Raw genomic sequence first — 15,138 nt, 5'->3', positions numbered from 1 at the left:
CAGGCTCCTATGACTAATGTCCAGAATGTGACATGAATAAATCACAAACAACACTTACATGGGTGCAGGTCTTGCTTTTCAGTGTCTCTTTTTAAAACAAAAGTAAAAAGTGGCACAAAATACCCCAGTAATGAAAACATTTTGTGCGGCAATTCGTCTGTCGGTAATTGAAACGCATCCAAGATCCAGACTTGAGATGACAACGAACATCATCCGCTTTCACAAACTTAATCTGATTTAAAAACTCCACTGAGTCGCACAAAAAAACTCTTTTGAGTAACAGATAAAAAGATTACGAATTATGCTGCATTATAAAGACTTAACAGTAAGCCTTAAAACCCTTAAAGTCATAGCAGCCCGACTCCTCTCTAACACCTCCACTTTCCCACAGAGGAAACGAGTGAAAGTGGGGACACGGGCCTAAATGTGGACACTCGGGAGGGGTCGACAGCTGTCCGTTATATTTTATCTATCGAACAAAAACGCTGCATGCACATACAAGTCTCCAGATTTAAATAACAAACAGACGAGTCTTTGGGTTTTTAAGAGGAGACATAAAATAGGGGAGGGAAGGCGCCACTGTTGACCCCTCAGCTGTCCGAGCCGAGAGACAAATGTGTCCCCACTATAGCATCAGACATGTCAGGACGTCTGCTGATGTCATAACGGGATGCTAAACAAGGGTGTGGTTTCAAAACACACTGTACTTACAGTACAAGAGAGAGAGAGAGTACTGTACTGTGAGAACACATACATTACTCAGCAGTTTAGAAACACTATTTGCTAGACTCAGCATTTATCTGCAGTCTTCAGGGAACGACTGCAGTGAATGCAGGCTATAAATGAATAAATGAATAAGAGGACACCCAAGCCTTTCAGTCACCATGAAGTCAAAATTAATATTTTTTATCAGTATTGCAGTATTAAAAATTATTTATCCGTGCACATCTCTTCCTCTTACTGCTCATCTCATCTCTTCTCTGATGATGTGTTTATTGGTGTGAGGGCGGGGCCACCTGTCACTCACATGAGATCCACAAATAGCAAATCCCAACCATCCAATCAAATCCCCACAAAATCAAGTCCCGCCCTGCATTTTGAGGGCTTGGAGCCTGAGGGGCGTAAGTGGCTTTAAACAAACTTTACAGGAGAGACAAAATGTATGGCTCATTAACATAATGTTCATAAAATGTTTTTAAAAAAAAAAATTTGTAAAATACGTCAGATACGCCTTTTTGTTGCTTTATTCAATACAGTTTGATCCCAGATAGGTATTTTGGCACCATTGGATAGAGCTCATTGAGACCTTTATTTTGATATAAAACACTCATATTCGCCCAAAATGCCACAAAATGCACCTCTGGCTCCAAACCCTCGATTCGTTCTTGTTCGAGAAGCCATTTCACTTAAATATACGTCAGAAAAGACTATCGCAATTTCTATTTCATGCCAACTTTAAAGACAAGCCCTTTAATATGCCCTGGCTCAACTTCCTGTTTGAAAAGGAAATACCAACAAGGACTGTAATACCTTGACAAAACCTATCCTGTAAAAATGATATCAATAAGTTATGACAACATGTGTTTTTACATCACTTTAACTCATCAAAATAAGTTATACAAGATTCAACTCTGTTTTTTTTAGGTCAGTATAATAAAATTTAAGTTGAAATGTCTTCTGCCTGGTTCAGATTACACGATTTTTTTTGTCTGTTACGATAGTCACTGTGTCAGATTACGCAATTTTGACTTCTACAAACTTGTCGTGTCGTGTACAAGACACGTCAGACTACACATTGCTTCCTGACCAGTCATCGCATGTGCATACATGATGTCATCAAGAAGGCGAAACTAGTAGCGAGTGACTTCCGGAAACGAACTTAAACAAACAACGAATGAAGCAGTGAGTGTTGAATTGGCTGTTCTGTGTTCAGAAAAAAGTAAAAAAAGAAAGAAAACCCGACAATGGATACGTTCCTCTATTGCTCGAAGAGGACAGTATGGGCTGTCAATCCTCCGAAGAGAACTTGAGGTAAAATATTGTTTTCTTATATATTTTTACTTTTAGTTTTAACGTTAGCACCATCGTCTCGCTTTCGTTTCGCCATTTTTTAAAGTTGTGTACGGAAAAGCTTCTGTGCTCCTATTGGTCAACATCATACATGTGACGGAACCGTCGTGGACAACCGTTAAAAAAATTAAACATGCTAGTCTTTTTGTCATGATGTCGTGAAGCATCGCAGATCACGCCGTTGTCATTTACGAATCCCCACGACACGCTCCATCAAACGGATAGTGCCCAAATCGGGCTAAAATCGTGTAATCTGAACCAGGCGTTAGACATCCAAGTGGATTATACTTAAAAATTTAAGGCAGCAACTTTTTTTTTTAGCATTTGCTCCGCTGGTGCAGGAGTCGCATGCCTTGTGTTTTCTGTCAGATTAATTAAAATAGCGATGTCTGATTCATAAAAGTAGCTGAGTCAGATTTTGAATGGTCTTAATGCGACACGCAACAATAGCGTCAAAACCAGGTGACAGAAATGGCGGATGTTTTCACACACACAGCATTCAAACAGCATGTCTAAAGATTTCCGTTAGGAACATCACAATATATCCCAATATATCCTCTATCGCTGAGTTCTGCACCGCGACACGACATGCCGCTTATTTGGAGCATGAGATGATGCACCTCCAACGCACAAGTTATGTTTCCTGAAAAATGTGGAGAAACGGACTGGGAAATGGCGTCTTGTGTGATTAAAGAGGCAGCACATGATGCTTTGAAGTTTGCAAGCTTATGCTCAAGGCATGAAACAACCACTATTTAATGCAGATTTACCAAGTAGCAATCAGTTACTAGGGAAGAAGGAAGTAGACTTAGATATTTCATTCTTCATGTTATATCTGAATCACATTGTTCTGTAAGATAGACTGCCAACATTAAAACATATTGACTCATTATAGAGTGGTCAAATGAGTCATTTCTTTTTTTAGATTTGAGAGGTCATGCATGGATAAACAATTTTATTTCTATGTCTGTTTCTCTAGAGTTGTTTTTGTCGACCCATGAGTCTGATCTCACACTCTTGCAATCCTCCTGTAAGAGCTCTTCTCATTTCTGATCGCCAGATTCAAAGAACAGTTACATAACATCCAAGGACATCGCTCTGGCACGCTGTATGAATGAACAAATCTCACCCAAATTACACGAGAATGGGGATGTTTGTTTACTGCGAATCTGATCTAAATACATGATTACAATGCAGGTTCCAGGGGGTTTAAACCTATAAAAATAATTCATTTATAGAAAGAATATCACAGTCACCTTTATCTTGACTAATAACTGCCAAAATATGAAATAAAAAATAAAATAAAGGTGTTTGATTTTAAGGTTTCATAATTAAATGTTGTACTTACTATAGTAATAACACTAAATTACTTATAATTACAAGTAACTGACCCGAAACCAAATCCAAACCATGACCTCATAGTAAGTACATGTAGTTACGCAGTAATTATTTGTGTAATTACACAGTAGCAACATCACCCTTAAGTGAAGTGCAACCAAAATAACTAATAATAGTATTTCTACGAGGAGCAGAGTGCAAAGATGTCAGACTTCTCTTTTAATTGGTATTAACTACATTTTTTCCCCAAGTGCATGGAAGTGTATGTATTAAAATTGATCTAAAATATGTAGCGCAGAAAACGGCGTCTTCTCAACATGTCTACATCACAAACCAAACTCTTGCAGGCCTCAGCTACAACTACAGTGTTTGAGGGTCAAAGAAAACACTGTGTGTTACAATGTGTTACAAATGTGTTACAAACCTAGGTAGGTTTGAGCAGTAATTAAAGGATTAGTTCACTTTTGAAAAAACTTTTGCTGATAATTTACTCACCCCCATGTCATCCAAGATGTCCATGTCTTTCTTTCCTCAGTCGAAAAGAAATTTAGGTTTTTGATGAAAACATTCCAGGATTTTTCTCTATATAATGGACTTCAATGAGAACCGGATGGTTCAAGTATCAAAAGACGGTTAAAAACTGTTTCAGATGCAGCTTCAAATGTCTTTAAACGATATCAGACGATGAATAAGGGTCTTATCATGCGAAACGATCGGTTATTTCAAAACTTATTCCAAAAATGTAACTTTTCTAAGGACAAATGCTAGCCTTGCTATATTCTGTGAGGCGCGTTTGCAACGTCACGTATTACGTAATTACGTTCAAAAGGTCACGGGCGACGTAGCCGAAAGTACAGAGTCAGTGTTTACAAGTTGAACGCATAGGTTGAACGTGCAAACTAGCTCAAACACTGTTTACAAAAAAAAGGAATTAAAAGGAAAAACAACGTTGTCGGACGATTTTGATTCTGTACTTCCGGCTACGTCGCCCGTGACCTTTTGAACGTAATTACGTATTACGTGACGTTACAAACGCGCCTCAGAGAATATAGCAAGGCTAGCATTTGTCCTTATAAAAGTTACATTTTTGGAATAAGTTTTGAAATAACCGATCGTTTCGCATGATAAGACCCTTATTCATCGTCTGGTGTCGTTTAAAGACATTTGAAGCTGCATCTGAAACAGTTATTAACCGTCTTTTGATACTTGAACCATCCGGTTCCCATTGAAGTCCATTATATGGAGAAAAATCCTGGAATGTTTTCATCAAAAACCTAAATTTCTTTTCGACTGAGGAAAGAAAGACATGGACATCTTGGATGACATGGGGGTGAGTAAATTATCAGCAAAAGTTTTTTCAAAAGTGAACTAATCCTTTAAGACTGAAATTACTGACGACTCGCTTCAGGTTTAAAATGGGTTCTTTATTTTGAGAGACAATAACTTCATTTGATGAGAACTTTGCAGACCATTTGCATTCACAAACAGCTCTATTACACACTATACAAAAGGTATTATATGAAAGAGGATGGGGCACTTTAAAAGACTGGGAAACACTGCTCTATACATTAAGCTCTGAGATGCATCTTCTTGCGTACAGTGCAGGGTGTTGATCGATTGTATCTGTGAGTAAGAAGGCTTATGACAGGAAGAGTTGGATAATCCACAAGGCCTATACTAATCCTAACACAATACCAGTACTAGAGCATGTGGTCTAAGAATGGGCTGCTGTATCATTTCCTTACACTTTAGAGAACTCTAAACAATCACGACTACAAGGCATACACAACTAGTATCTCTACACTAAAAAAAAAAAAAATGGTATGTTAGCTTTATTTAACTTTTTTTTATGTAAATAGATTCCCCATAACTGGGATTCCACATCCATGTTGAAGTTACATGAACAAATTATGTTATGTGGAACCAGTTGACCTAAAAAAGTAGATTTATGGAACCTGGTTACATAAAAAAGTTAAAGGGTTAATTCACCCAAAAATGAAAATTCTGTCAGTATTTACTCACCCTCATGTTGTTCCAAACTTCTATGTGTTTATTTGTTCTGCTGAACACAAAGGAAGATATTTGGAAGAATGTTTTAATCAAACAGATCTCAATCCCCATTGACTACCATAGTATGTATTTTTTCCTAGTCAATGGGGACTGAGATCTGTTTGATTAAAACATTCTTCCAAATATCTTCCTTTGTGTTCAGCAGAACAAATAAACACATAGAGGTTTGGAACAACATGAGGGTGAGTAAATACTGACAGAATTTTCATTTTTGGGTGAACTAACCCTTTAAGTAAAGCCAACATATATATTTTTTTTTTGAGTGTATATAAACAAACGCAACTAGAAGCAACTAAAAAATCTGTTAAAACCAGAACAGTCAGACATCTGCATACTATACAATGGGAAGTGTACTGTAAACGGCAGGTTTATGACAAGAGATGTAAAACTCACGGCTGGATCGGCAGGGGTCGCTGTGCGTGCTGTCATTTGATTGGTTGCTGGACACAGAAGACACGCTAGCACTACGGACGAAGCCAAAGGCGGCCAATCGAGCAGGAGGAAGATGGGAGAAGCCGGGAGGACGTAGTCCAGATTGACCCGGTTTGGGGAGCATAAATTTGGGAGCCACACCCAACGCTAGTCTTTTCTGATCCACTGTAAAGCAGTTGACAAACATTAGTTCCTTCAGATTTGATTGTTTGAACAAATATTGGCTTTGTATCCCCTTTCTACAATCTATAATAATAAAATGAAATCAATTTTTTTTATGTAACTGACTGGCAAAAATCAATTTCCTTAATTAACTTTCAGAAGACTAAGGAGAAAATAAATGTAAGATCCCATTTAAAAGAGACAACTACTGTATAAAAGTGAGATTCCGAAAGGTTTTCCCAAAGTCACAGTTTTCAATCTCCTAAGAGATATTTGAAGATAAGTGAACAAAAATAATTGTATCTCAGCAGTCCTTGCTGTCATGAATTTTACATTTCAAAGAGAAATTGTAATGCCTATAAGAATCAATGACTGCACTTCATAACCTCTGCTGATGGGATTTTTCTGTGTGTGGGCATTGTGATGAGAAACAAGTCTGATTTTGTGTACTGGCGGCATAGAACTGTGAAGTTAGTCATTTATATTCCTCTCTAGCTATATTTTAAGCAAATGTCTAATACAAATCAATACTGTTTAATTAATAATATCACATTCTGAACAACGTCAACTGACAACTAGGGACATGACTTGAGAGTTTTAGTACCTACTGACCTATGGGTTCTTGGTGACTACTTGAGGCATGGACAGCTGGAGCGGTATAGCTGAGGGGTGATGCCGATCTTTGACCTGGTAATACAGTCCAGTTCTTAGTAGCAGGCTGCCTGGTGACGGCTCCAAGGCCAAGCTGAGGCCTTAAGGCTCTGGGAAAGCGGAAAACGGAAGCAGCGGCATCATGGGTATTTATCTGAACCGCTCTACCAACCTGGAACAGTAAGAAGTATATTTTGATGTCTTTGTAACCACAAACTTAAACTTAAAGAATCAGTTGAGAGTTAAGCACAACGGATGTATCTAGAGTTTAGTAATGCAGTGTTAGCATCTAAACCATCGATCAGACTCAGTCCAAATTGATTTTTTGTGCATATCCGATTGGAATCCAATAATATTACCAATCGAGCAGAAAATTACAATATAATTTAATTCCGGCTGAGATGACAGCATGGAAAAAAGCCACTCATACAAGCCGTTACGTTAGACGTTAGATGTCTTCACGGGTCCACTTGGATCCAAAAACCCGAGGTCCGACCCGAGACCCGAGCGGCTTCGGGTCTCGGACACGGTTCGGGTTCGGTGTTAGTGGCCTCGGGTCTCGGGTAATTTAAAATTAATCTGCCTTTTCCAAATGGACCTGAGAAGACCCAAATTATTTTAAACAAAGTTGGGCATTTAACAAAATTGCACGTTCTCTGACTTTTTTTAAGTGAGAGAGCGAATCCGCACTTTTACATGCAATGGGCTACATGCAAGAAATAGACATTGCAATAGAAACAAACGTAGATATTCCAGAAAACGAGGGAGTGGCACGGGACACACAAATCAGATCCGAACAGTTGCGATACCCAGTGTGGACAGTCAATAATTTGGATCGGATTCCAATCAGATATAGAAATAATCAGATTTGGACTGACAGTGTGAACCATAGACTGAGAAGTCCCACCTCATGCAAGTATTTATCTGGAAGCTCTCCATGGAAACTCTCCGATTTGCCCACCAGTTTATGGGGGACAGTGTGGCTAGGTGGCCTGATCCCAGACGCCATCAGTCCTGGAGGGGAGTAGTACCCTGACCTCTGTACCTCCTGGCGATACTTGTCATAAACGATATTAGAGGAGTTGAGCACTGGCGAACCTCTGAACCCCTCGGCTTTGGGCTCTTTTGAGGTTGGTGAGCTACTGTATGGTGTAAGTCTCGGCGGTAGTGTCGATACTTCATAGGGACCTTCAGACATTGGTTTCGCTTGAGGGCTCTTGCGGACATAGGTTATGATTTTTGGCCGAACAATTTTGGGCTTGAGAGGTGGAGAAGACTTAGACTCAGACTCTGCTCTAGTGGGATGTTGAGGAACGACAGGTTTTTGGAGACTGCAACTACTACTGAGAAGGCTTTTACTTGGTTGCCTCAAACCAGTATTTGCCCTCTGTAAGGATTCACTCCGGTCCTGACTCACTTCTCTTGTGCTAGTATGTCTGGCTGGTGACGAAGGTGGCTGTTTCCGAGGTGAACAGGTGGTTTTAGGGGATGGAGGGGTCTCAGAGCGAGATGGGCTGCCCCAAGGTTTTCGCCTTTCCAAACTCAATGAACTAGATCTTCGGGTCTTTTCAAAAGATGGTTGCTTCTTGTACGGTTGGGGTTCAGAACAATCAGAGTGGACGGGTGCACCTTTTGAGGTTAGTTTCGATGTTTTAAGAGCAATTTCAGGAGATTCCTCATTCTGGTTTTTGAGGACCTCATGGGAGGACCTTCTGTTTTGTGAAGTAGACTGAATATGGTCTGAGACAAGAGGTTGGCAAGATTTCTTCTCAGTCAATACTGATTTCAAATTTAGAGCCTTTTCCTCTTTTGCATGGTACTCCTTCACACGATCTCCAGATTCTCTAAGATCATCTTGATTGGCACTTCCTGGTTCATTATGGACCTTTGTGATCCTTGCAATGCTACATTCACTCGTGCCATTAGTCAGTTGCCCTGATCTCTCAGATATTACAAAGTCTGTAGCTTGTTGGTTTTCTTGTGCTTCTAAATGAGGTTCTTCGGGCAAGGCAGTAGAGTTAAGATTAAGATTGACACTGCCAATGTGCGTTGTACTTTTTCCTACTTGATGATGCATGCCCTCAGTATGTAGGGAGCTCCGTGTTTTATCCGAAATTGTCAAACAGTACTGTGAGGCAAGAGTAAGGTCCTCAGAGAGAGTTCGGTATGGCTCTGAGGGAGGATGCCACGAATCAGAGCTCTGGGTTCGACCGGCATTGTCCAGAGCACTAGCAAGACTTCCTCCAAGACTAGACATTGTGGAAAGGCAAGAAACGAAAACATCATTTTCAGAGCTAAAGTCATTCCTGGCTATGCTGGTCACCAAATCTTTGCTAGAGGACTGAGGACAAACTGTTGACTCTTGCTCTTTTGAAGTAAACTGGGAAAACCTTTTGCTATCCTTCAGAGATTTTGCTCCGGTCTTTGTCATATCGGTGGATAAAACCCCTTTCATGTAACCTTTAGGAATATTGTTCTTTTCCTCATCCTCTATTTCCTGACTTTCCAACATCTCAAACTCAGCCAGCTCCGGGTCTTCACACGGGGAATCTGTGGCCTGAATAGTCATCTTCACCTGTTTCTCAGTGTGAGATACCACAGAGGGCAGGGCATCAATTGCCTCCAGAGTTGTTTCTCCATCTCCCCTTTGGATTTTATTAGCATTGGCATCTCCATCCAGCGAATCCTCAGTATCCTTGTTGTTGTTGTTATTCCTGATTTCCTTACAGCCATCTTCACTGCTGGTCCCGAAGGGTCTAGGGTGTTCATCATTCACACTCATGTTTCTCATGTGTTCTCAAGCTTTCAAGTAGAGTCTTGTTGATCCTCCCTTGAGGTCTGGAGCTCTCTCCGCTTTCAAACTTAAAGCTAAAGTAAGTATTGGCATCGTTCACACTGTTGTTTGAGATACTAGTTTTGAGTAGATGACATCAGGGCTTGTCTTCAACCTGTCAAGGGGGGTAAATAACAGATTTATAAATGACTTGACACAAAACTTTCAACAGAATTATAAATAAGAAATTATCAAAAAAACAAAACAAATGCTGTTCAATATCAACTATTTCCCCACCAGTGTTTTTTTTTTAGTTTTTAGGGTTTTTTTTGTTGTTGCCAGCCACTGCCAGCATTTTTGATTATTGTCTCCAAATTTCACTGAACATATAATATATCAAAAGAAAGAAGAGAGCCTCTGATTTAAAACAAAAACTGTTTTTATTCTAGCTTAATGCAATACATGTGGGTTTCATAAAAAAGGCAACATTTTGAGCAAAAAGTTGAGAATATAGCATTTTTGTCAAAGTCTACTGTACATTTTTCGGAAATTTCGAAGAAAAAAAAAAGAGTTAAAGGAGTAGTTCACTTCAAAAAACTTTTGCTGATAATTTACTCACCCCCATGTCTTTTAAGATGTCCATATCATTTTTTTCTTCAGTCGAAAAGAAATTAAGGTTTTTGATGAAAACATTCCAGGATTTTTCTCCATATAATTGACTTCGATGGGAACCAAACGGTTCAAGGACCAAAAGACAGTTTCAGTGCAAACTGTTCAAAGGGCTTTAAACAATTCCAGACGATGAATGAGGGTCTTATCTAGTGAAACGATCGCTCATTTAAAAAAAAAACAACAACAAAGATTACGTTTTATAAGTTCAAATGGTCACCGAGTTTGCCGACTCTCCTGTTCCTCGTTTATCAAAATGAACGAATCTTTTTTCATGTCATTTGGTTCATTCAACGAAACAAATGAACGAGTGGACTCGGGAAAAGATTCATTAATTTTGATGACTGTTTGATGAGTCACGAACGCGCATCACAGAAAAGAGCAAGGCGAGCATCATCGTCTAAAAATTGTTTAAAGCCCTTTGAACATTTTGCACTGAAACTGTATTTTGAACCTTGAACTGGGGTGCGTTTCCCGTACAACAACGTAGTTCGCTGTTTCACTACCATAGTACGATGCATCGTTGGAGAAATCAACTGGCTAGTCACGACTGTTTCCCGAAACCTATTTTCGCAAAGTATCGTTCAACCACGTTGGTTTTGCACGTGGTGGAGTAATAACTACTTTTAATGAAACTGTTTGAGATCCAATTAACGCTAGATTTGTTTTATATAAATTACAAACATGTCATCTGAGGACTATTTCTAATTGTTCTCAGTTGTTTTGCTTTATTACCAGACTCAATATTTGGCTCGTTCTTACATAGTAGAGCACGTTCGCACATGCGCACTCTTCAAACACGGTACTTCAAATCTTTTGACAAACTAAAAGACGTAAATTCCATTTGTATGTATGCTGAATAAAAGGCACCGGTTGTACTAAATGTCAGCTTGTATATTTTGCTGAAGATAAGGATTTATTACGTCTAAATATGTTGCAATATAGACACAACTTTGCGATGCTGTTTGCGAATGTACGATGGTTTCGGAAAAACACCAACTCATTGAACTATGCTGATAACGACGGAACTTGCGATCATAGTTGGCTAACGATGCTTTTGGGAAACGCACCCCTGTTTGGTTACCAGTAAAGTCTATTATATGGAGAAAAATGCTGGAATGTTTACATCAAAAACCTTAATTTATTTTCGACTGAAGAAAGAAAGACATGGACATCTTGGATGACACGGGGGTGAGTAAATTATCAGCAAAAGTTTTTTTTAAAAGAGAACTACTCCTTTAAAGCCATAAACCGATGTATTAGTAGTATGTTAACAATCATGCCCCACAAAGCCTCTCTTTGTGCAGAAACGCTTTATGTTTCCAATAAAATAAAATAATATAATAATTAAGGTCAATTTATAATATGCACATTTGAAATTGATTATTGTGGTGTACTTTAATTTCTTGCGAATGCACACATGCATTTCCTTCAACATGATTAAACACTGGCATCTTCTCAGATCAGCTGACAATGTAAAGGATCAGCGCTGAATTAAAAGTATAAAAAACATTGTTTTATTAAAAGGATTTTTTAGGTGAAAAGACTCCCTAGCAAAACACATAACCTCTTTTATACAGAATGATATACATATACGCGCTCGCTCTCAGTTCTCCCTAGCAACAAGAACAGAACTTCAACCGTAGGAGGTCATTCCCTGAGGTAACTGCAGACAAATGTTCTCAACGGGAACACACTTCCCCAGGAAAACAGTAACTGATTTTGTAAAGGATAAATAATAGATGAAAGCATCTAAATTAGCCAATGATTTATCTTAATAGACGACTATGGCTAATTACCATTATACTATATTGTTAATTTGACACTAAATTATATTAAAAATGATATTACCCAAACATTAATCACAGTGAATGTTGCTTTTATAAACAAATAACAGAAAACAATCAGTCACCTAAACCTAGCATAAAGACAGTCTGCTACAGCAATATAAGAAAAAAATAAAACATAACAAAATATATCTTTCTTGGCATGGTCCACTTTCTTGACCCACTTTGTGCATCTGCACTCAATCATTACGGTTCACTTACTATCATAGTGACGTCTTATCTTTCTATGCTTTCAAAATAATTGCATATGAATAAAACAACAGATGAAATGGTTGCTTTCCACGCAAGGGTGACATTTTCCAGGAATAAATCCCTATACAAACCCTTATGGTTTTAAATGTGCCCCTTTCAGTCCTTTTTGACTCTCAGTTTGTCCTATTAAATTAGTTTAATAAGCAAACCATGTAATTGTAAGTAAACCAAGTACACAGTAAAGTGTAAAGGACCTCCGTTCCCCAAAGAGCAAGTGTTTGGTGACATGCTCATGCTAAATGTTACTGTATATTGAAACCGTGACTGTCGAGCTGTCAGAGACAATGACTAACTGTCACACACCGATGGTTTGTCAGTCGCATGTGACGGGTCGCATCATCGTCAGGTCATAGTAACACAGCAGTGTATGACAGCATGAAGAGATTTAGAATATGTATCGAGAGAAACCCTGCATATCACCACGACCGTTTAGAGTCAGCAGCTCGATTATCAACAAGAGGAAGGTAGACAGAAATAGAGAACGGAAACAACGAGTGTCGGGGAAGCTACTCTGAAAATGCAGCTTGTTAAGCAACAAGCAACTCAAAAGCCGGCGGCGGAGCAGAGACACATTTATTAGGTGCACCAACTGACCTATGGCTAAGCCACGCCCCCAAACGCGATGAGCCAATCACAGTGCGCAGCAAACCCAATACACTCGGACATTCTCTGCTTTGCAGTTAGTCAGTTTTCATTCGTTTTTTCTTGTCATTTTAAGTTTAAAATGGTCAAATTGTGTGTATGGGGTAGATGCAACTCTGACACTAGATTCCAGAGAGGCTGGGCGACGGTGTGTATTTTTTTACCATTTCCCAAGCCACATCTTAACCGTGATAAGTTTCAGCTCTGGATTAAATTATGCGGTAGCTAGACCAGAACACCAACTAAACGCGGATAAATAAAAAAAGGATGTCTACATCTGTTCTAACCCAGATAGCAAACTGACATTGAATCAACGACGTCTCTCATGACATCGAAACAACGTTGATTTTGCTCATCGAATTAACGTTGAACCAACGTCAGACGCGGCATTCTTCAAAGCTAAATGAAAACCGAAAATTGGTTTGCTTTCATAACTTGGTTGATTTCAAGTTGATTTTCCGTTAGTTTTGAAAGAATGACGCGTCTGACGTTGGTTCAGCGTTAATTCGATGAGCAAAACAATGTCAGATCAACGTTGTTTCGATGTCATGTTTCTACGTTGATTCAATGTCAGTTTGCTATCTGGGAAGTTAAGTCAACAACTTATTTGAACGCTATCTTTAAAATCTCTAGCGTAACGCTAAGGCTAACGTTAACCTAACATTAGAAAACGTTAGCTTCTAGCTGCGGTGTACATCATGTCACGTAGCTTCATTAACGTATCTGTAAATAACCGAGATAACAAATGTTAACAATGTTGTGCTGAATGATTCACGTAAATACCGTAGCACCAAACGGTGATGGCAACGGTTTATCACGTTTACACTGTGACCTGTGCATTTTTGCATTGAAGCTTTTCATCGACCTTCTCAACAATAAAATTATCAATATAACCCTCCAATGCATAGTTAAGGCCCTTTAGGTGACTTCGAGATGATATATAATCTTTCTGTCTCCAAATCACCAATCGCCTCCTGTGAAATGTCTCCTATGTGACAGCTGCCATTTGTCCGAGTGAGTGGAGGGGGCGTAGGTCAATTATGCTGACCTAGCATTAAACTGAACTGAACCCCGCCCCCTCCCCAGCTCCACCTGCCTACATATGCAACAGGATTTCTGTATGTCAATTCATCCAGCAGCAGCATATCGTACATATAACTTATCTTAACCAACAGCAGAAGCAGATCTAGTCCACCGAAACCAAATGTATTAACACGGCCATATGCATTAACATGCTAAACTATTCTGAGAGTTGTCATGAATAACTGATTCGTAAATACAACATAAATGCTGCCCAGAATCACTTAAACCAAACTTTAACTTCCCAATGCCCAACTTCACACACCCACACCTAAACTCTCACACACACACACCAAACCTTCTTGACCTACTTTCATAGAAAGGCCTCAGAAGTCCTCAAGTTAAAATGCTCAAAGAACTCACAGCCCAGCACTAGCGAGAAATATGAGCTTTTAAGTACAAGTCGCTTTTAAGTAGTTTTGAATATAAACTTTAATTATTATAGAAAGTACATAGTGATGTAGAGTTTTGATGCACAATATATTCAACTTTTCTTCTACAACAAAAACCAAGGAGTACATCCTAATGAATGGTTAATAAAAACTTGGACTTTATACTGAAATATAATATAATAATTATATTATAATCAAGTAAGATGTCAGATGAAAAGGTGTCACTTCAACGGCTAATAGATGTGAGTTGACGATGAACAGACTATGCTCAGTCCTTCTCAGTCCTTCTCTGTGGCGGATTGTGATTTATTACCGCAAACCAATCTCGCTACTGTAAAACAACACAGTACAAAACAAAAAAAACAAAAAACAGGCCACACAGAGTGTGTTAATGCATTTGTAACTGTAAGTGTAACCAGATTGATGCATTTGAATGCCTCGCTATCTCGCAGCGTATGCGCCGCACTTGCACGGGTGGATGATCGACTCCATCTATCCTTCTGAATCCGATATTTTGACAAAAATAAGATGTTTTTTCAGCTTTTTGTTCAAAATGAGACTTATGAGACAAGTGTATATAAAAAAAAACAATGCAATATGTTTTTCAAAGCAGAGGCTCTGTCTTTTTTCTTTGATTTATTGATTGTTCAGATATGACATATTCTGGGGGCCATGGCATTTTTGTGAAGATTATCCAACACACTGGCAACTTTAAAAACAAAACGTTGGCGGAGAAAGAGTTAAACGGCTCAAATCTGTC

General features: G+C 38.9%; 1 protein-coding gene across 2 annotated transcripts in view; it reads right to left on the bottom strand.

The window, feature by feature from the left end:
* Positions 1-15,138, bottom strand: part of mtus2b (microtubule associated tumor suppressor candidate 2b) — a 54,336-nt gene that overhangs the window by 34,361 nt on the left and 4,837 nt on the right. For both annotated transcript variants that reach the window (XR_005620555.2, XM_039660136.2), the window contains exons 2-4: positions 7,631-9,671; positions 6,685-6,895; positions 5,872-6,075 (exon numbers count right to left, since the gene is read on the bottom strand). Coding sequence is in view for 1 of the 2 variants with exons in the window: in XM_039660136.2 (XP_039516070.2) it covers positions 5,872-6,075; positions 6,685-6,895; positions 7,631-9,514 (2,299 nt within the window). In the remaining variant the exon portion in view is untranslated. The remainder of the gene's footprint in view (positions 1-5,871; positions 6,076-6,684; positions 6,896-7,630; positions 9,672-15,138) is intronic.

This window comes from Pimephales promelas, chromosome 16, assembly GCF_988280905.1.
Source record: "Pimephales promelas chromosome 16, fPimPro1.hap1.1, whole genome shotgun sequence".
Lineage (NCBI taxonomy): Eukaryota > Metazoa > Chordata > Actinopteri > Cypriniformes > Leuciscidae > Pimephales > Pimephales promelas.
Note: the sequence above shows the minus strand (reverse complement) of the source record. Positions and strands in the feature narration are given on the sequence as shown.